Source organism: Notothenia coriiceps, unplaced genomic scaffold, assembly GCF_000735185.1.
Source record: "Notothenia coriiceps isolate Sejong01 unplaced genomic scaffold, NC01 NC01_scaffold00032391, whole genome shotgun sequence".
NCBI lineage: Eukaryota > Metazoa > Chordata > Actinopteri > Perciformes > Nototheniidae > Notothenia > Notothenia coriiceps.
The window spans coordinates 238,624-260,929 of record NW_011365092.1 but is presented as its reverse complement, the minus strand read 5'-3'; the positions used below and the strand labels follow the sequence as shown (position 1 = coordinate 260,929).

Below are 22,306 nucleotides of genomic sequence, written 5' to 3'. Positions count from 1 at the left end.
TTTCCTATAGTGACACAATTAACCAAATTATCTGTTTCTTGTTCCTAGACTTACCATTTGAACAACATATACAGTAAAAGATGTGTCTTATATGACACAGGGAAAAGCCTACATATATCCATTATACATTTTTAAAAACGTCTTATGGTCTCAGAGGACTTGCATCGCTTTACTCAATGCTTGCAGCACAATAATAATTCAGCTAAATGTAATATTGGAGCCCCATCTCTCCATGACCCTGCCCACATCATCCATCCAGTCACACCATCTCATATCAGCTCCGTCACCAGTAATGTGTTCCTGCGCCGCTGCAGCCCATAGTGACTCTTCTCTCTCTTTCTCCTCACACGCAGGATGGCTTTACTCCTCTGGCGGTGGCCCTCCAGCAGGGCCATGACCAGGTGGTCTCCCTGCTACTGGAGAACGATACAAAGGGCAAGGTACGACTCCCTGCCCTGCACATCGCTGCCCGCAAGGATGACACCAAGGCCGCGGCCCTGCTCCTGCAGAACGACCACAACGCAGACGTCGAGTCCAAGGTGAGAGCTGATCCAACACCAGATCTTTAGTTGGTGTTAGACAAATATCACTCGTCACCGGCTTGAGCTTCAATATCAGGATACATGTATTTATTATCCTTGCAAGAATGGAACATACAACATGCTCTGTATGTGATGACTACTTCCATTCATGTATCCTGATATTGAAGCTCAAGCCGGAGACGAGTGATATTTTTCTAAGAGTTGGTAACGTTTTTTTTTAAATCTCTTGGTTGTTTAATTGTTTCTTTGACTTTTGATCCTTTAGTTTTTTACATCAGTTTTCCTTTCTTGCTGCTTTTTTCTCTTCTTTCTTGGTTGAATTTGCTTTTAATGTTCTTTTGGCAGAAAGGGGAAAGAAGCAGAAGCACATTTAAGATAAGATGGATCTGTATTAGTCCCTGTGGGGAAATGCAGTTGTTTAAACAGCAACAGGGTAAGATTGAAAAACAGGACAGCCCAGATGCACACAAGATTAAAGATTAATACAATTAAAGATACAATTAAATAGAAATACTTATTTATTTTTTTGTATTTATTTGTTCTGTCTTTGTATACATGTAGGTACGTGTATATACTATGCGCATGTGTACATGTGTGTGGGTATGTACACACACGTATGTGTATGTGTATATGTGGGTATACATATGTGAGTATATGGGTACAAGTATTACTGTTACTATTCTTTATTCCCTTATCTATACATTTTCTTTTAATATTATCTTCTACATTACTTTACTTTGACCTATACATGTATCTATTTTATTTAGTTAATTATTTAATTTACTAGCTGGGACCGGGAGGGGGGGAAAGGGGGGAAAATAAATAAAAATATTGACTGTATAAATGTAAACTCATTGTGCCTGACTCAATAAAAAATAAAAAATAAAAAAAAAGATTAAATATAAAATTGAAATGATATACAGTTAAGTAACATATACACATATTTGGGTCATATACATTTGTGTATTTAATCACATTATTTAACAAGGAGATCACCAGAATATGTGAATGTACTGTATGATCGCGCTGGAGGAGGATTTTAGTCACTCCAACATGAAGCACATACTAACCTTTACCTATAACTCATTTTGTGCTGAGCTCCTTCTCCCCTCACTCTGCTCCTCCACTTCTTTTTCTGTTTTTTGCTCACTAACTGCTCACTCTCTCCTCTCTTGGCTCACTCTGTAGATGATGGTGAATAGAACAACAGAGGTACTCCTCTACTCTGTACCTAGTTTCTCCATTGCAGTTCATAAAAACTCTGAAATACCAAACAAACACCTCAGTGCTCCCTGAATGGATGCACTCGTGTTTCTGCAGCCCTTTGTGACTTCCTGTTTCCTCATCTTCCTCTACATTTATCATTCATGTAGTTGATATTGCTAGTCATAGAGAAAGTCAGAGTAAAAGCATGTTTTACTAAAACTGATATCGTAGATCCTGAGGCTGGAGGCTTGGGGTTATCAAGGTTTTCTAATGGTTTCATGGAAAATTCATTTTGACTGTTGACAAAATGTCGTCCTAATGTGACCTAACGCAGTCTTTCCATGAAACTGATTAACATGATAACCGGTGTTAGCATGAAAAGTGGTTATCATTCATTGAAAAGCAGCGGTTTGTCCATTACCTGCATGGCAACCAAATCCCCATGAAGCTGTAAAGAACCCAGCCTCCGAGCAGCAGGACAGTTAGTCTGATTAGTTTTACTATCCTGTATTGATTTTAGTTGTTCTAATCCTACACCCTTAAAGCATTGTGCATGGGACCAAAGCAACAAGCTACCTCGACACTGCTTCTATGGTAACACTGGCCTCTTCGTCACACCAAAGTCTGGCGGCCTCCTCCTGAGTGCGCCTGTTTTGGTTGGCATTGTTTCTGGCTTTGGCAGGCGGGCCAGTTATCTGCTATGATTCATCCAAAAATGGCTTTGTTGATCTGAGGCTCCTGCATCGTGGTACACAGATTTGCATAATACTCTGAACGATGGAAGATGGATTTTGGTCCACAGATTGCCTATAAGGAACAGGAATTTGTGTGGTTCCTTTTAATGTTTGGGGACCTTTATGTTCGGTTATGCTTGTATAAAATACCTTCTGAAATTATTCAAAGCTTTAGGGTTTCTCATGTTTTTTTTTGGACACCAGATATCAGCAGAGATACACATGTCCTCGCACCTGCTCTCCGGGTTATTGCTTAGGCCTATTTGGATTTGGGATGCCGATGATTAGATAGCTTAATGTGAGACTCATTCACTCATTGGACACATTGTTTCCAGTGTCCTTGTATTGCTTTGACAGCTGTTGGTCGCTAAGCTAGGGGTTTTGCTGGGAAATTACTTTCATTTGGGATGAGTGGACATTAGGTTCATTTGCAGGACACCTTTTACCTAAAAAAGGATCAGGATGTTGTAATTGAGATGAGACAGATTACCGGTAAATATCATCTGTCAAACTGGAGTTATTGATTGACACTCAAGCTTAATTTTATTTTACCGGGTGTAATGAGTTGTTTTTCAGTATAGTGGAAACCCCTCTAGTTGTCAGCATACTATTGGCCCCATGTTTGATGCTTCGATAAAAGGACTTTCTCTGCCACTGTGAGAAAAAGTCAGGTGTCCGTGTAACAGTGTGTCCTCGTCTGTGTGTCGACCTTAGGACTGTGTAGGCTGATGTAAAGCTCAAGGTGTCCACTGTTCATGTGTTTTATAGTTTTTAATGTAATGCGTGTGCTTGTCTGTTTCTATGTGTGTCTTGTACGCGTTTTTTCCAATCCCCAGAGTGGTTTCACCCCCCTCCACATCGCAGCTCACTACGGAAACATTAACGTGGCCACGCTCCTGCTGAACAGAGGAGCTGCTGTAGACTTCACGGCTAGGGTGAGTTTATTCTGCCCTCTGCTGTTTGGGAGGGGAATGACCAACATTTAAGGTAAACAAGAGCGGAGGTGTTGATAGTATAATGCTCTTTTATGCTGAACACAATAATCATAGTCAGCTGTGAAACACTGGTCTGGTATCAGTTCAGGTTTCCATTTATTATTCAGCCTACTGAGATGTATAGGCCAGTTGTAGCACATTGCATGAAACACATTCATTGTGTCTTAAAGGAATTGATAAAGGCATCTCTGTCTATTTCAGTGGGAGATAATGAGATAAAGAATACTGGATTTTCAAACAGGGCAATTTAAACTAGAAGAAGTAGACAGTGCATTGGATTATATTTTCGATTCTAGATTAGAAAATGTGTTAAAGATGGATGTGTTAAATCAACGTCAGATAGACTATGAAAATGGTTCAGGATATTTATGAAGACATTTGAGTGTAATGACATTGGTTTAATGAGAAAGACTTGGCTAATTTGTATTTTAAAATGGAATTGATTTTAAAGCTGTTTTATATTCTTAATAATGACGCTGAACTACAAGGTGCTTGATTGATTAATTGACTGTATATAATTGTCCGACAGCACCCTTATAAAGGCAAAAACGTTTAGTGAATAAAACATGGCTTGCTAAAAAGGATGTGTGATATTTTTTAATTCGGGTGTCCTCAAAGCTCTGCAGCAGTCTGCAGCCCGCTGTGTGCTTTTTCTCAAACCTACACACTGTAAACAACGCCAACTTAAAAGAGGCAACATAATCATTTAGTTCAAGTAGGCATGGGAAAACAAATCCCCTACTGTCCTTTAAATAAACCCAGCAGTGTAATTGTTACACAAGCTGATATCCCTCTCTGTGTTCATAATAGGTGCGACACTCTACAAGGCTGCTGTCTCACTTTAAACAAATGTTTGGATTATATTCAGTAGAGTAGTATTACTTTTCACTTCCTGTGATAGCAACATTGTAGTGGAATATTGGGTGACATTAAAATGGTCTTCTTTCCTCAGTAGACTAACCAGTTTCAGCAGTGGCCCGTAATTTGTTAGCTGGTGTGTCGAAGGGGTGTTAGTGTTTGTGCTGCTTTTTGACACTGATTACCGGTTAGGTCAAAAGAGGAATGCTACAACAGTGGAGATAAATGGTATTATACAACGGAGCTATTGATAATAAAATGAGGAGATTGCAGGGTTTGTTTAAGAACTAGAAATTAAGCAACGTGTGATATCTAATGAATGAATTACATTTAATTGTTTACTTTTAAATGGGCGTGCATAATGTTAGCTTTTGTTTAAACAATAAAGCACTGCTGCTAATTTGCTAAATCTTAATACCAATGTTCTCCTTTTTGTTTAGAATGACATCATACCGCTTCATGTGGCTTCAAAGAGAGGCAACAGCAACATGCTCAAGTTGTTGCTGGACAGAGGGTCCAAAATTGATGCAAAGACCAAGGTGAGACTGTGGACATAATTCTCCTCAGAAAACTGTTCGACATTTCTGGATGAAAATCTGGTCTGTTGGTTGCTGATGGGCAGCTTTATTTTTACCCTGGTTGCATTGGATACAAAAAAAGGCAGTTCATTAGGCAGACCTTTCTTCCACGAAAACAGAGCCCATTCGTCAGTATGTCAAATGATGTTTCCTAATGACATTCCTTTTTGTGGAAATCAGTAAATGTTTGATACACAACAAGCCACCAAAAGGGCTATTTTATAAAACATTGAATATGTCTTACGTTTATTATTTGCTCGTTATGCGAGAACTGCTATCCAGATGCATTTTAAAATGTTTGTTGAAAAAGAAGGGATAGGTTTGTTTTGTGATTTATTCACTCCTGGCTTTCTTCACTTTCAGGACGGTCTGACACCTCTTCACTGTGGGGCGAGGAGCGGACACGAGCAGATTGTAGAAATCCTGCTGGACCGAGGAGCGCCTTTCCTGTCCAAGACCAAGGTAGCTAGTGGGACGATACATTCAGGAGACTCTGTTTAGCTCAGAATAGGAAGCAAATGTCACAAACACATGTTTTTCTTTCACTGATTGAAACTTAAAACAGGTTATACATTGTTTATAACATTTCCTAAGCACTATTTGACACCTGTTAACCCATCAGAAGGTCGTAGGTGTAGCGTTGTCGCATTGTCTGCATAACATCTGTGCGACCTCTCCACAACAGCCGCTGCGTAGCGATTGAACAGTTTGACCGCGCAGGACGACCAGTGTAACAAACTAGACATTGTTGTAATGACCTCGTTATAACAATGCTCCTGTAACAACTTCCTTCAAAGTCTTTCGGTGCCGCGCATGGACCGGCCCTAACTTACTCAGTGTGTCTGTTCGTCTGTCTACGTGTCCGTCTGGGTGTGTTGTCTGTCTGTCTCTCTCTTTGTCTCGCTCTCTCTCCCCCCCACCATAGAACGGGCTGTCCCCGCTCCACATGGCCACTCAGGGGGACCACCTGAACTGTGTGCAGCTCCTGCTCCAGCACGACGTGCCGGTGGACGACGTCACCAACGACTACCTGACGGCGCTGCACGTCGCCGCCCACTGTGGTCACTACAAGGTGGCCAAGCTCATCGTGGACAAGAAGGCCAACCCCAACGCCAAGGCTCTGGTAAGGAAAAGTGGTGGAATCAGAAAAGTGAAAAGTGACACCGTCCTATTTGACAAAAGCATTAAGTAGATATAATGTATTGTAGAGGTTGTGAGTAAACAAAGAAAAAAAACTTCTATCTTTGACTACTAGGTGTGAATAAAAGGTTTTTCTGGATTATAAACAAAAATATAAGCATTTAGTGGAAAATGTTTTGCTTGGCGAAATGAAGGCTCCTTTTATAAGAATCAAGAATCAAATGAATAGAGAAAAGGTGCAGATGAACTTTACCTTATAATTGCAGATTGTGGTTTTGTGTTCTGGAGGTACCATTGTTGTATCATAAAGGTAATGCAATGCAAATGTGCCAGCCAAAAGCCTTTCGCTGCACCAATGTTTGAAAAGGACTGATATACAAAGGGGTACAAAGTATCATCAGATTGATACATGAAGCAGAAAAGAGGAACAATTGTGAAACTGGGAATAATCAATCCTGAAGTGTCGATCTGAAACTGACACAGATCCATACAAAGGGCAGAATGGAGGAGTGGAGGCACTGAAAGGTTTCTCCGTCACCCTTGTGGTTTGCAGCTGACATTTTCTGTACCACCCATTCATTAGCTAGCAGATCATTTGCTTCCCCTTATCAGCCAAATAAAAGCAGCAACAGATGTCTTGTGACTGTGGAGAAGTTCATCCCTTACATTGCAGATACTACAGTAATAGCCTTACACTGAGTTTTTTTTCTTTCCATGTGCAGAATGGCTTCACTCCGCTTCACATTGCCTGCAAGAAGAACAGAGTCAAAGTCATGGAGCTGTTGCTAAAACACGGGGCGTCTATCCAGGCTGTCACTGAGGTACTGAGCACTATTCTCTGATGGAATCTGCACGTGGCACCAGAAAGGTTTTCTTTAAAACTGCATCGACCTTTAACTATGCTGACGTGTGTCATTTTATACCTTGTGACCTGCTTTGATAATGTTTGTCTTTGTTTGAACTTGTTTTTCTGCAGTCTGGCCTGACGCCCATCCATGTGGCAGCCTTTATGGGCCATGAGAACATTGTCCACGCACTGACGAACCACGGAGCCTCCCCCAACACCACCAACGTAGTGAGTGGATCATTTGTAATGCACCATTACATAAAATGCACAAAAAATGTATTTAATCAATAATGCATACTTTCTTTTGTTTTCCTTCCCAATTTACTCAAGCTTGAAAAGAACGTTTCAGAATTGTTCACATTTTTCTATGCTTATTTTGTCTCACATTTTGTGTCATCATTACACGTAACCTTACATTACTCTTGGGCTTTGTCACACTTAAAGGCCACACAAACACGTGCAGATTTATTTGTATTTCTTAGGCACTCTTACAGGAGGTGTTTGACATACTCATGTCTTTTATTTCCACTTCGGGAAATCTACTGTTGCATTTATATTTTTGTTCATTGTTAATTTGACTAGATGATATGTATTTTGTGTATAAATCCCACGTCATTGCATCACTGACAACTGTTTCTGTGTGCCTTCCAGCGAGGAGAGACATCTCTCCACATGGCAGCGCGGGCGGGTCAGGCAGACGTAGTCCGATACCTGCTGAAAAACGGAGCCAAGGTTGAGACCAAGTCCAAGGTTAGAACACGGAGCTACATTATCAATCACCATTCACCAGTCGGGAAGTAAAAAAACAACAAAATGATCAAATACGGGTCCAAAAGTCACTCTCTCCTTCTGCGCAGGATGACCAGACAGCGCTGCACATCTCCAGTCGGCTGGGGAAGGTCGACATCGTCCAGCAGCTGCTGCAGTGCGGCGCCTCGGCCAACGCTGCCACCACCTCAGGCTACACCCCCCTTCACCTGGCCGCCCGCGAAGGACACCAAGATGTTGCTGCCATGCTGCTGGAGCATGGAGCCATGCTCTGCTCCTCAACTAAGGTCAGTCTGATGGAGGGTCTTATTTTGAGCGCATAAAGTCATGGAGTTGGATGTCTATTTATTTCCAATACACACAGAAATCTCAAGACTAACTGATCTGTGAGCTAGGGGAAAGTGAGAAAGAGGTTGACTGTTTGATTAACTGTCCTTTCTCTAAGGACATAGGCAGGTACTTTTTTTAAATAATGACGTCAATTAAAATGTATTTATTTAGGCTGGAGGACTATAAGAACTTGAGTTGTGCTTCAGGAAAGGATTTCTTTTTCTTTTTTCACAAAACGATAATACAAATGTTGTAATGTAATGAACTGTTGGACTACTGCAGCTCTCTTTTTGTTGTCTCAAAAACAAGCATCACTGAAAAGACCATCATCAATATGTCAGTGCTTTGTATCTCCACTAGTGGGCACCAGTTTACAGCCTCGATGGAGTCTTATGATGTTTGTCAGTCAGAGTTTGCTGAGATATAATGTTGTGACAAGAGCATTTATAAGACCAATAACCTGCCTGTAACCAGCCTACAAGACTCAAGCATGTTAGGTTCTGCCACATAGAGAATTAAATGAATGCTGGTGTCTATATTCAGGTCAGTGGTAGTAATCGTGTTGGCCCAGTAAGACAATTCTTCTTCTTTTCTTTTTTTTTACCTCAGGAGGGTTTTTTCTGTCAAAGCGACCCACTGTGGGGGAATGATGTCAGTTTTTGGTGCCGTTTGTTTCACATGTGACTAATTGCACGGATCAAGGTCAAAGAGAGATTTAGCGTAGACTTCATGGAATCAGTCGGTGCACGTGTGTGATAGTATGTTGCTGGGGGCTGTCTTTCAAGGTGACCCCTGTCAGTGGAACAGATTAATGAACAGTAAACCCCATGGTGCCAATGCGCACGCTTTCTCTTTCCCTCTCTCTCTTTCTCACACACACACACACACACACACACACACACACACACACACACACACACACACACACACACACACACACACACTCTCTCTCTCTCTCTCTCACACACGCACATGTCATACAAATAAGGCAATAGAGGAGTTGTGAGATCGAAACCTTGAATTTACTAATTTGTGATAAAACATTTGATCATAAATATTTTTATAACATTTAAAACAAACCTGTATCAAGCAACCTGTGTTCTCTCACATTACCCTTTAGTCTATATGAATACTAACCAATCAGACAAACTAGGACATGTGTTTCAGAGCATGGACTAGAAGANGTGTGTGTGTGTGTGTGTGTGTGTGTGTTTGTGTCTTTATGTGCGTGTGTGAGAGAGAGAGAGAGAGAGTGTGTGTGTGTGTGTGTGTGTGTGTGTGTGTGTGTGTGTGTGTGTGTGTGTGTGTGTGTGTGTGTGTGTGTGTGTGTGTGTCTGTCTGTGCCACCATCTGAGAGCGTTTAGCATAATGGCAGTCAGGTATGATAATGAAGCTTCCACACTGCCCTGCGGTGTCCTACTATCAGTCCAAAAGAACAACTAAATCAGACTTTTACTTTGGTTTGAGTTAGTTTTGTTTTGTTGAAAAATGAGAAAGACAACAAAACTTTATTTGATTTCTTCAGTTTTTTACCCATAATATGATTGAAGTTTCACATCTCTCCAGGTAACAGCTCATGAGATTATCAGGATATATTCTGCTCACTCTTTCAGAGTAAATTCAACTTTATTTTCAATATGAAGAACATAATAGTGGCTCAGGGAGCTTCCTGTGATATAAGCTGATTACTGTGTGACTGGAATACTTTGGGTGTAGCTCAGAGTGCGCACACTTGCATACCCATTTTATTTTAGGGTCTCAACCCTAATATAAGATGTAACATGCTGCTACTGCTGCTGCTAGCACTCTAATTTTGCTGCTCCTCCTACTAATGCTAACATGAATAATTTATTCATCACTGTCCCACAAAAACATCTATCTCCAACTTTGGTGCTATTAAAAATGGTTTCACATAACATGTAGGATAAAGATGAACAACACGACAAAGTCTGTTTACATGTTGTAGGGTGTACAACTGCATTACCATATGTGGAAATGATCTTACTTAAAGGCGACCTATCATGCAAAATGCACTTTTGTACGTCTTTTATACATGAATATGTGTCCCCGGTGTTCCAGGGAACTCACCAAGTGTCAGAAAACACAACCCTCTCTATTTTCCTTCATACCCAAATCTCTAAAAAAGGGGCTGCAACGGATCTGATACAGACTGATCCAGATTTGAACACTTCTATGACGTCACAGAAGTGGCGCTACGGCTATTGGGCCAACTCCACCAATCAGGAGGAGACAGCCACGGACATTGCCGTTTGAAAGCGCTGGAGACGCTGTAGTACCTATGCCAGGCCTGTAGATGGTGCTGTTCTCACAGAATCAGCCCATGCAAAGATAGTGTTAAATTGAGCGAAATGAGGAATGGCTAAAATGCATGATCTGTTTGGTATTTTGAAAAATAAAAAGTATAAATGTGCCTTTATATAGGTATGGTCCTACAATATATTATTCAAATATAGCATGATAGGTCCACTTTAAGCTAAATAAACCATTACAAAAACAATAGGATCAAATGTGACGTTGTCGAGATGGATTTAAGTGGCTATAGCCAAGACATTATCCCCCTTAGCTTTTTCTTGATCTAGGTTTCAGCGTTATGTTGTTGCTTTAAACTGTTTCCTGCTCTAACTTTCTTCCATCAGTTTGATGTCGATCTCCCTCCATGGCATTAACAATCTGGTTCTTTTATTTTACTTTTCGGCAATCCTCTAACCTGGTGTTTTGCTGCTTGCTTGTGTGTCTGTGTGTGTGTGTGTGCTTGGGTGTTATAGAGTGGGCTAACTCCTCTGCATGTAGCCGCTCACTACGATAATCAGAGAGTGGCTCTGCTCCTGCTGGATCAGGGAGCTTCCCCACACGCTGCCGCCAAGGTATCCACACAAACACGCATTCACACACAAATCTACCTGGCTTTTACTCTCAGTGCCGTCTCACACCATTGAAAACCTTGTGTATGTAATGTATGAACATGTAATAGTGACCCTTTTGCTCCCAGTTCCTCTTGTCCATTCTTTGAGTGAATATGCAGCTTTTCCTTTGAGCTCAGCAAAGTCTTTGAAATCACTGGACCAGCCAAAATGTAGCTCATACTGTCAGCATATTGGCACTGGTGGTTTGCTATATTTTCCTATTTCTTGTAAAACAGCACTGGAGGGCACATGTGAAAGGACTGTTTATGTGTGAAACATGTTGTAAGTTACTCAACAGTCCTCCACTACGATAAAACCACCCACTCTGTGAAGTCCTTTCCAGAGCTGTACATTTTGTGTGTTCCAAATAAAAAGCTCTCATAAGAAACACTTTTGTTTCTCTTGTTGAAATGTCCGACAGACATTTCACACATGGTGGAGTTGTGGTTAGTCTCCTGCTTTGCTTTTGTAGTCTGTCAAAACCACAGAGCAAGTATGAGCAGAATGGCAGAACCACTAACCAAAATATGGCAGGAAATGCCTGTTTTCGGTCAACTAACATTTAATGTGCCCCGATAGAGGAGACAAAAGCTTGTAAAGCTAATTTATACATGCTCTAGCTAGCTCTATTTATTCCTTCCTCCTTCCCACACTCTTAGTCATGTCTCTTTGCTTCTCTTTCTCTTAGTTTCTACCTCTATAAATTGTGTTTAATTTGGCTGGGTGCTTAAATGTGTGTGCTTTGTGTAATTTAAGGACTTTTGGAAAGGGATCAATCTGTCTTCTTGTCTAGAAGCAATTTCACACACACATGCAAACAGAGTATGATCAGAGTCATCGCAGAACACATTTCTCATGCTTCATATCTCTGGACTAAAGACAGAAAGATCAGAAATTATTTATTTTTTATTTGTGACATAGGTGTTACTATAAACACTTTTGTGACTTAAAGGTCCCATGTCATGCTTTTCTGGTTATTACCCGTCCCCTTGTGTGTTATGAAGGTTTTTATGCATGTAAACGGTCTGCAGAGTCACACACCCTCAAAGTACACCCTGTAGCGAGTAAAACTCTAACACAGAAAATACCTCCCCAAAACGCCTCGTTGGAGATACGTCACTGTCCATTTATTCTTCCGGGTACGCATGATGTCAACCGTACCCGGAACGAAATGGACCAATCCGTGGAGTCGTTACGTTACGTCCGCAGAGCAGTTACGTTAAGCCCGCGCTGATTGGTCCAAATTGACCAATCCACGGACTTCCTCACACACACACTCAGTGCAGGCAGCTCTGCTGATCTCTCCTCCCTGGCTGCAGGTTGATAACAGACAGTTGGGATCGCGGCAAAATTCTCTCTGCAGACCCATTCTCACAGCGTTTATCAACCTTTTTCTTACTCAATATCAAGCCACACTTATTGTTTTTACTTCGGCTGTGAGTTTGTGTGTGCTCAGGGTGAGTTTGGCTGTGTTTCGCTGTCGCTAAACAAGGAAACCACACCTCCACGGAGCTCAGCGCGATTCACAACGTCCCGACCAATCAGAGCACACTGTGCTCACAGGGAGGGTGGGGGCTGGAGCTATTGGAGCTACAACGAGCCGTTAAAGGCAGAGTGAAATTCAGTGAATACACGTAGTTTACAGAGATGCTGTATGAGAAACCAAAGTGATTTTGGAAAATTGCACAATATAAATCTATTCTAGTAGACCTCAACAATGGAATTACGATCAGTGGAAATGGCCATGACATGGGACCTTTAAGTAGTTCACGTGGATCATGTTCAACAATATTTATTGGATGACAGACAAACTTATTTTGACACTTTAATCAATCCACGGCTAAGAACTAATTGTTAGATCACATGACCTTAGATTTTGTGTCATAACTAAATGCATAATACTGTATGTTGATATGGAAATCTATGCATCACACCTTTTTTGTTGTGATGCCAAACCTTTATCCCTCTATATTCAGTCTGTGATTGTAGTTACAGTATGTAATGCACTACTGAAACTTCTGACCTTGTTTTTATTATCACTCCTTTTTATCGAAGCTCATTAGTTGGCTTTCCAGTGCAGCCAAATACTTTTCTGTCAAGTAATATTTGTTATTAAATGTAATGGCCATCCTATAACATTTCTATACTTTATAGTCTTCAATGTATGAAGTTGATTCTATTTAGATTCAGAACCCAAATGAATACATTATGTAAAAGGCCCTCTACTGAACCTCTGAGCTTGCCATTTCTCAGTACACTGAAATAGACAAAAAATAATACACAGAGGAAAAAGAGCTCATTCCAACCCTTTAAATCCTGCGTCTCTTTCAACCTGCCTCAGAATGGCTACACGCCGCTCCATATCGCTGCCAAGAAGAACCAAATGGACATTGGGACCACACTGCTCGAGTACGGCGCGGACACCAACGCAGTGACGCGGCAGGGCATCAGCCCGATCCACCTGGCAGCGCAGGAGGGCAGCGTGGACCTGGTGTCCCTGCTGCTGACCAAGAACGCCAACGTCAACACTTGCAATAAGGTGAGAGCAGTGACGTAGCTGCAGCATGCTCAGTTACAAAACAAGTGAATTCCTTTAGCCTCTTCAAACACACACATGCAGATCTGCTTTAATGCTAGCATCACCATTTTGGGAACGAGATAAAGATACTGTAGAAAAACAGATGGGTCTTTAAAGCATGTTTCCAGCATCCTGTTTCCTGTGAGAGATAGCATGTTTCAGTCTTGTTATGGGCTCCCAGCATAACTAATGTACATGACTGTGTGTCCTTTCCTGTTATACAGAGCGGACTCACACCGCTCCACTTAGCAGCTCAGGAGGACAAGGTCAATGTTGCAGAAGTCCTTCTCAACCACGGTGCTGATGTCAACCCACAAACAAAGGTGAAGCTTTCTCAGATATTATATATAAACTTATGAAACACACACTGATAGGGGTCTTTATATCTCTTTTAGCCGCTAAGGTTTGGTGAAAAGCCGTCAATATACACACATCACTTTTGTGTTTTCCTTTTTAAGTGGAATTTTTTTTTAAAGTTTAATAGCGGCTATAAATTCCACTTACACACACTCTTAGGCACACACACTCACACACACACACACACACACACACACACACACACACACACACACACACACACACACACACACACACACACTAGTCTGCGATCATCTCAGGTGCTACATAAATAAAGGATTGCTACCTGAGTGGAAGGTGTTCATGTCTTTATGGATGCTCCCTGCACTGCAGCAAACACACACACACACACACACACACACACACACACACACACACACACACACACACACACACACACACACACACACACACACACACACACATGCACATGCTCTTTTATTCAGTCACACTCTGCTAGTTTCATTCACTTACATACAGACTCACACACATGGGCCCCATAAAAGGCTGCTCACGTTCACTGAGACAAACCTGCAGCAGCTGAAGGTTGGACTAACACAAGGTTATGTACTGTGTGTACGTGGGTCTGTGTGTATTTGTGCTGACAGGACAGTTGTTTACAGCAAAGAGGTTATTCACTCACTGATCTCCCCCATTACCATAATGCACTGTACTCATAATTCAGCAAGGACATGAAATATGACACAGCTTGGACGTTGTATTTACAATCAGAGATAGCATGCTTAGACAAAGAGGTTAATAAATTGTTCCCATATAAACCATGAGTGTTCTCTCATATAATAATTCAAATGTGTACGAAAAGCCCTTGGTACCTTGCATTGAATTCACTTTAACATAAAAGCTAGTTCATTAAGAAACTGTGATGTAACAAGATGAGGTATTCTGTCCGCATAGGTTATATTCCACCTTTTTTCCTCTCGTCGCCCTTTAACGTCTCTGTCTCTTCCTCCTGCAGATGGGTTACACACCGCTGCACGTGGCCTGTCACTATGGCAACGCAAAGATGGCAAACATCCTGCTGCAGAACCATGCCAGAGTGAATGGCAAAACGAAGGTAAAAAAGCACCTGTTCACCCACCCAAACACACTCTCATGCACGATGTTGTAGTTTTATATATAAGATCTTCTAAATCATCATATTTAATAAGTATTTTCTCTCCCTGGATGTTTGTGTGTCTGTAGAACGGGTACACTCCTCTACACCAAGCGGCTCAGCAGGGCCACACCCACATCATCAACCTGCTGCTTCAGCACGGGGCCTCGGCCAACGAGCTCACTCTGGTCAGTGCACAAACACACTGGCACACACACACGCTCCAACAGAGCTGATGAAATAACGAACGCTCTGTTTTCTGTCGGCCTCCTGTGAATAACTTCCTGTTTCTGCTCAGAATGGGAACGCTGCCCTGTCCATCGCCCGCCGCCTCGGATACATCTCTGTGGTCGACACTCTGAGGCCTGTGACGGACGAAAACCTGACCACCATGGTGAGACACTAAGTCCTTTCATTGGTATCTCATCAAATAAGATAAGAGGTATTTTATTCATCCCAATTTGGGAAATGTTTTTGTTGCAGCAACATAAAACAAGACAGGGCTTTGCACATAATAACACATTAAATGAGTAGAAATAAACAATACTAAAATATGAACATCTCAGAACAGAACAGAAATAGAAATAAACCGTTTATTTGTCAGACCTAAACTGTCTGACAAAAAAAAACATGTTGAAGGGCCAGTTTTCTGTTAACTCATTATTAAATGCACACAATATATAGATAATAATATATATCACATCACCATTTCAACCCTAATATGAATACAAAAGCCACGCTAATGCAATAAATCCAAGAAATTAACCTGTTTAGAATTAAAAAGTTGTTTCATACTTTTGATTCTCCTGTACCAGAGAATATGAAACAGTATAAAGTGATTTGAAAAGTGGGAATTTAGCATCCTTTTAAAGTTGAAATTACCATACTTTTCACGTGTTTTCCTACACAACTAAATCTCATATGCTTTGCCTCATTTACTTATTTACAAAATATTAAAATATTGACATTTTTAAATTGCTTTCCTACTTTGCAGGCAGCTATTCATTTTTATTTATTTCTGAATAGGAAAATAATTTAAAGCTCTTAAAAAGTTATCAATCAACAACAAGGCAAGTAAGGATTTAAAACTTCACAATGTGAGATAAATAGTATACAATTGTGGTTGTTTGTTAGCTAAAAACGTTAAATATACTTAAGTAAAGTTTAAATTATTTATCGCTTCTGAATCAAAACATTTACAACCACTAGTGTTCCTGATTGAGCCGCTGTATTGAACTAAATGGAGACCAATTCCCCTCTCATATTAAGACTTGGCTGGTCAGACAGCATCATACTGTAAGTGGGGTCAGTGTGTGTGTGTATCCTGCAAATCAGCCAGCAAGTAAGTCAGTAAATCACGCTGGGTCACATGTGTGAAGTTGTCCTGATTAAGACACAGAGAGAGGCCTTGGATTGGGGATTAAGGTTTCTCCTCAAATAGCTCAGGTCACTAACAGCGATTTGATCCACACACATGTCAGGAGATAGAGGGGGAGGGAAGAAGGAGGAAGTAGAAGAGGAAGGAGTAGGATGATGGAGTGAGGGGGGGGGGACAGAGAGGTCACTGAGGATCCTGCGCAATCAGCAGCAAAGTGAATTAGCTGTGACTGTCTCTGTGTACAGTGAAGTTACTTAGAGATCAAGGTCGTGTCCTTGCTCCTCTGTGTTGTTTTATGTCTCTATTGAACCTACATCTGCAGCCTGTGGGGCCACTGCTGGTCAGTTGTGTGTGTTAATGTGTGGCCTTCACACACACAGCACCATTACATCTTACTGTGCCTGAGGGGCCAGGGCTCAGATTCACTTTAACGTCCATATTAGGAAACACACGTGAAGGTCACACTTTGGTTGGAATGTAGATGCTCATCTTGTCACATTTGTCTCTAAAATGTTTATAGTTTGGGGTGATATAGCATCTTCAATATGTTTGGTATAGAGCTTAGTTTAGTATAGACCATCAGCAGTCAAATCATTTGGTATGTTATCGTATTCTTTCAAAAATCTAATGCCGCATTTTTACTCAAATTCTCAAATTGGAACACACCACAATTATTGAGTAAAGTATTCACAATAAAGATATTATCGTAATATCCATAGAAAATAATGTAACATCTGTCAAATGTAATAACTTCAATTATTTTTCACTTTTCTTTTAGCAAACCAATGTATTCCAGAACAAAGATTAGTTTGTTACTATTTTGCCAAAACTGAATTGTTCATATATCTTTTGACATTTACAGAGTGCTTCAGAAAAACACAAAATCAACGTCCCAGAGACCATGAATGAGTTCCTAGACATGTCCGACGATGAAGGTATGTGAAAAAAGCAATAGCTTACTAATTCCTCCTCATCTTCAACCATTTATTACTAAAATGTCATACTTGCAAACTATTGCTGCAGCTTGATAAAAAACAATTATATTAATGCACTGATTTTTTACTTTGTGCTATGTGATATCATTTTCATTAACATATGCATGTTTCACTATAAATCTCACAGTCCGGGCCGATGTGCCGGAAACTACTATTCAGCTTTGCTGCTACTTCTGAATAGATAATATCAAGGGAAGAATCTGAATGCACATCCGGTTTTTGGAATAAATCTATTTAAAGACATTTATTTTGAGCTGTTTTACCCTTGAATCTGGTCTTGGTTTTCAAGGAGGTTAAAGTGTTTGTTTCTATTCACAAACTGACACTGCTGATGTTATTTTCACTGCAACTCAAAAATAAAAACAAGGCCAATGTGACTCACTTTAAAGTTCACGTGACCGATTATGAAAAAGTCCTGCATTGAGTAAATGAAATAATCCTGTCTCACTGTAAACCTCAATAAATAACACAACATTCACCATAACATAGTTAGCATCAGAATAGCTTCTGTAGCGCTGCCAGGTCACATTGTTTCATGCTGCCCACTTCAGTCTTCTGCCCTTTGTTTTGGAACCAGCGAGCCAACAGGCCTGCAAAATTGATGAGCTTGTGCATGGGCCGTTGCCTAATGGACATTCAGGGGGGGGGGGGGGGGTGTTGGAGTTTCTATGTCAGGTGATACAGCTAGACTCAACAAGTTGCACGTACACACACATATCAGGTGATAAAGGATGAGTTTGCACTGTGGCTGTATGATGAAGATCCTCATTGGTATAAATATGATTCAGTGTGTTATCACTACCATGCAGGAATTGTAAATAGGATTCCACGGCCTTATGTCCTCCACATAAACTGTTTATACTGTGCGTATAATACATCAACATTGTACTCGTGCAGGGCGGTACAATGATATTCGCTTTCAGAAACAGAAAGCAGCATAAGACTGGCTTTATTCAGCTGACAGCACTCACTCCTTCATATTTGGTGTGTGTGTGTGTGTGTGTGTGTGTGTGTGTGTGTGTGTGTGTGTGTGTGTGTGTGTGTGTGTGTGTGTGTTGTGTGTGTGTGTGTGTGTGTGTGTGTGTGTGTGTGTGTGTGTGTGTGTGTGTGTGTGTGTGTGTGTGTGTGTGTTAAAGGAAGTAAAGCATTTCCACATCTCGTTTTAATCCTATATGGGGGAAGCCAATCCTATTAAGTTGTAGGTGTGAGGGACACTCCTGGTCTCTGGCTGGTGTGTGTGTGTGTGTGTGTGTGTGTGTGTGTGTGTGTGTGTGTGTGTGTGTGCGTGTGCGTGTGCGTGTGCGTGTGCGCGTGCGTGCGTGTGTGCGTGTTTCCTCTCATGCTTTCTATGGATACCATAGCCACACTAATTGTACCATCTTTAGCGCAACTTAACTCCTTGTTGTGCTCTGCTGTCTCTCAGAGTAGAGTATCTCTGTAATCCCTGACTGGCATTAGAGGTCGTTACTACAGTTGGTATGCTGAAGGTCTTTAACTGTCAACTAGAGCTGCAGAAATTAAATGATTATTTGTTAAATATTAAGTATAGTAAGTAAATATTTTGATAATCAATTATCAGCAGGTTGATTTATTTTCTAAACAATCTAAATTGTATTATTCCAGCTCCTTACATTCAAATAGTTTCTGGTTTCTTTACACTTCTATGACAGTTAGGTAACAATGGGGCGGCTGTGGCTAAGTGGATAGAGTGCTGGACTTCAAATCAGGGGGTAGCAAGTCCGAGTCCCAGTGCAGTCAGCATGTCGTTGTGTCCCTGGGCAAGACACTTCACCCCAAATTGCTCCTTTGGGGATTGTCCACAGTCCTGAATGTATGTAAGTTGCTTTGGATAAAAGCGTCTAACAAATGACATGTAATGTAATGTAACTCAAACAGTTGTTGATCGTACAAGACATTTAAAAAAAAAACTATTGAGGAAATAAATAAAACATTTCCCTTCAATGAAAATAATCGTTAGTTAACTGACAAGTACATATTACATACTTTTTCTAACTTTACTTTATCTTGTGAGAGTTTTAGTCAGTGTGTAGGCTATAAGGAAGAAAATGTTGCCCAATAATAATAAAAAAAGGGAACATGAGGGTGGTTATTTCATCATTATTGTATCCCCACTGCGAGTTTGACATGCAGCAGGCTTCCACCAGAGGAAAAAAAAGACAGGAGGACATTTTTCTTCTCGTCTCTGTCTCCTCTGAATTTCCAAAGCATTTGATCCAGCGACCTGTCAGCTGACTGCTCTCCACTGAGCGGTAAACATTCAGCGAGCCTCCTCTTGACTCTCTTCAGTCGGAGTTTCTGGATGCTGTTGAGCCAAAGGGGCACGGAGACTTTCTCTCTTTAAATCCAATGAGATGAGCTTTTCTGAGCCTCCTGCAGGAGTATTAACCCCGGTGTGGCCGCAGATGGCTTTACTCCCAGTCTTTCTGACCTGCAATGAGCACTGTGTTGCAGTGAGAAGACGCAAAAGTTAAAAAAAATTGAATTTTTTGACTTTCCGGAGAGAGGGAGGCGGAGATGTGCGCAACAGTGCATTTTTGGTCTTTGTGGAGTTAAGTGCGTGGGGTGAAGAGAGGGCAACATTTTCCATCAGCACGAGAAGCACTGAATGGAGCACTTGATAGTCCTCACCTCTCACTGGATTTTCTTTTCATTCTGGGGTCGTTTCGCGGAGCACTAGAAATTCCTCAGGAAATATAAGAATAATTGCGATCAATATGGCTGCGTTGGAAAAAGGTAAGTCGTGACTCGTTAGAGCGTCTGATGAAGTTTAAATGGAGTGATGTTGATGTTTTGAAGTTTAAAATGTAAAAAACAAAACAAAAAAACTAGAGGATAGATCGTAAATTGCAGACTGTCGAGAATGACAGATTCGCAAATTATTATTTGTATTTCCTTTTCAATGTATTGAAGTGATATATGGCAATGCAAACAGCTATTTGTTTTTTGTGGATATTTGTCTGCTGCTAGTGAGAGGTGACTTTGTAACACAGAAGGTGCTTTAGGCTGAAGTATATAATAGGAACAGGTGTGTGTGAATTTTGCGCGGTGGGTTATGTGTATTCGGCTATCTCAACTTGAATGGGACGGTGATATATTAACAGCAGCGCCGAGTCAATTGTTCTCCAGTTTTGTCAAGTCAGACAGAAATAGCTGGAAAAACACCGGAAGTAATGCGCTCAAATTTACCATCAAAATAAAAGCACAACATATTCTTAACAAAACAAACGTTTACTCTGACATGCACACAAAATGTACAGAGATGAGTGTTTTTAAATAATTAAATATCGATTTAGTATGTTCTAATTCCTTCTTGTAACTGGAAACAAACTGCAGTAAGTCTTAACTGTTGCATTTGTATTAATTTGCTTCATTTATATTAGGGCTGTCAAACGATTAAAATGTTTAATCAGATTAATCACAGCTAAAAAATTAATTAATCATGATTAATCACCATTCGAACTATGTCCAAAATATGCCATTTCTTTATGTATATTGTTGTGGGAATGGAAAGATAAATGAAAGAAGGCGGATATATCCATTTAACATACAGTATGTATGTTTATTATAACATTGTGCTGTGTGTCCAAATGAAAGACAGCCCACACACCTATCAATCATCAAACCGTTGTATCGATGTATATAGAGGTGTACTGCAGCAAAAGTATTCTCCGTCAGGACTTCCTGCAACAACACCACGCCGTTATCTTGATTCTTATTGGCCAGAATACATTATCAAAGATGTTCTATTGGGAAGACGATAGGCTTGTTTGAGACAAGCGAGACCTGCGCAGACCTGCGCAATTTCGATCAACGTCTTGCTAGTGCGTTGCATGATGGTTAGTCATTTTGTCCGACTTGCTCTGGAGGCTTGCCTACATGAGACGTTGAAATCTCGCGGGACAAAGACGCCCGCAGCCTTGAGAGCGAGGCGCGGCGAGGCGGCGCAGTTCCTCTTCACGGGCTGTGGAAGCGAAATGCTTGATGGGAAACGACTCACTGGTATCTCGAGCTGAGCGCTCATTGGTGGTTTTTACCACGTGCTGGTGATGAAACTCTCCAATTGGCTCGGCAAAAGTTTATTGTTGTTTTGTGTCAGTTTTACGTCGCCCCCGCCATTAAGATTTTTCATAATTGTTCCACAATGTTTATCATCATGAAATTAATATCTATATATGTTATACTATACTTGCACTGCTTACCGTTTCCATACTTTATATATCTTAGCATATTCATACACACTGTTCATGCTCACAGGCTGCTGTGTATATTCATACCCCTCACTGTATTCATCATTCAATTCATTCTATATTTTATTCTGTAGATTGTGTACATTACTTTTCACTTTACTGCTTGTTGCACTCCTGGTTGGAATCTAAACTGCATTTCGTTGTCTCAGTACCTGTAATATGTGCAATATCAATAAAGTTGAATCTAATCTTGAGCAGGAACAAATGTATTTACTTAGTACATATCTGACATTAACGATTAAACACATGTGTGCATTCTTTATAAATGCAAACCGAGTCAAGCCGACTCCGGAGGTGGCGGTATGCACCTTAAAGTTGTTTGCAATCAGCCAAAAAACCGAGAGAAGAAGAAGGAGAAGAAGAAGAAGAAGAAGAAGCCGACTCGGAGCTGTCCGACTTCAGGCGAGCTTTTTGAGACCTCCCCCGGCTGCGATCGGCTATTCTCGTCTACTTTCGAGGCAAGCCGCAACGCGTCTCAAACAAGCCTGATCACTACATGACAAACGTTTTCAAAACCGTTTCTGGTCTTCGGTATTTCCAGGCAAGTGGCCACTGAAATCAATCTTACTAACTGCTGTCTGTGCAATTTACTCCGCGCGAGTTGGCGGACTTTATTTTGTTTACTTTAACATCATTTTTCATGGTGGGGCTAAGGTGGGGCTAAGCCATTTCTTGGTATGGCTGTAGCCTACCC

The 22,306-nt window shown here is 40.9% G+C and overlaps 2 protein-coding genes across 2 annotated transcripts in view; one reads left to right on the top strand and one right to left on the bottom strand.

Moving 5' to 3' along the window:
* taf6l (TAF6-like RNA polymerase II, p300/CBP-associated factor (PCAF)-associated factor) overlaps positions 1-22,306 on the bottom strand; it is a 358,002-nt gene that overhangs the window by 106,461 nt on the left and 229,235 nt on the right.
* The window catches only part of ank3b (ankyrin 3b), a 139,556-nt gene that overhangs the window by 69,475 nt on the left and 47,775 nt on the right, over positions 1-22,306 (top strand). The window contains exons 6-22 of the mRNA XM_010788977.1: positions 354-539; positions 1,731-1,754; positions 3,319-3,417; positions 4,776-4,874; positions 5,277-5,375; positions 5,839-6,036; positions 6,776-6,874; positions 7,030-7,128; positions 7,552-7,650; positions 7,758-7,955; positions 10,785-10,883; positions 13,264-13,461; positions 13,725-13,823; positions 14,834-14,932; positions 15,061-15,159; positions 15,270-15,365; positions 17,212-17,284. Of these exons, the coding sequence (XP_010787279.1) occupies positions 354-539; positions 1,731-1,754; positions 3,319-3,417; positions 4,776-4,874; positions 5,277-5,375; positions 5,839-6,036; positions 6,776-6,874; positions 7,030-7,128; positions 7,552-7,650; positions 7,758-7,955; positions 10,785-10,883; positions 13,264-13,461; positions 13,725-13,823; positions 14,834-14,932; positions 15,061-15,159; positions 15,270-15,365; positions 17,212-17,284 (1,963 nt within the window). The remainder of the gene's footprint in view (positions 1-353; positions 540-1,730; positions 1,755-3,318; positions 3,418-4,775; positions 4,875-5,276; positions 5,376-5,838; positions 6,037-6,775; positions 6,875-7,029; positions 7,129-7,551; positions 7,651-7,757; positions 7,956-10,784; positions 10,884-13,263; positions 13,462-13,724; positions 13,824-14,833; positions 14,933-15,060; positions 15,160-15,269; positions 15,366-17,211; positions 17,285-22,306) is intronic.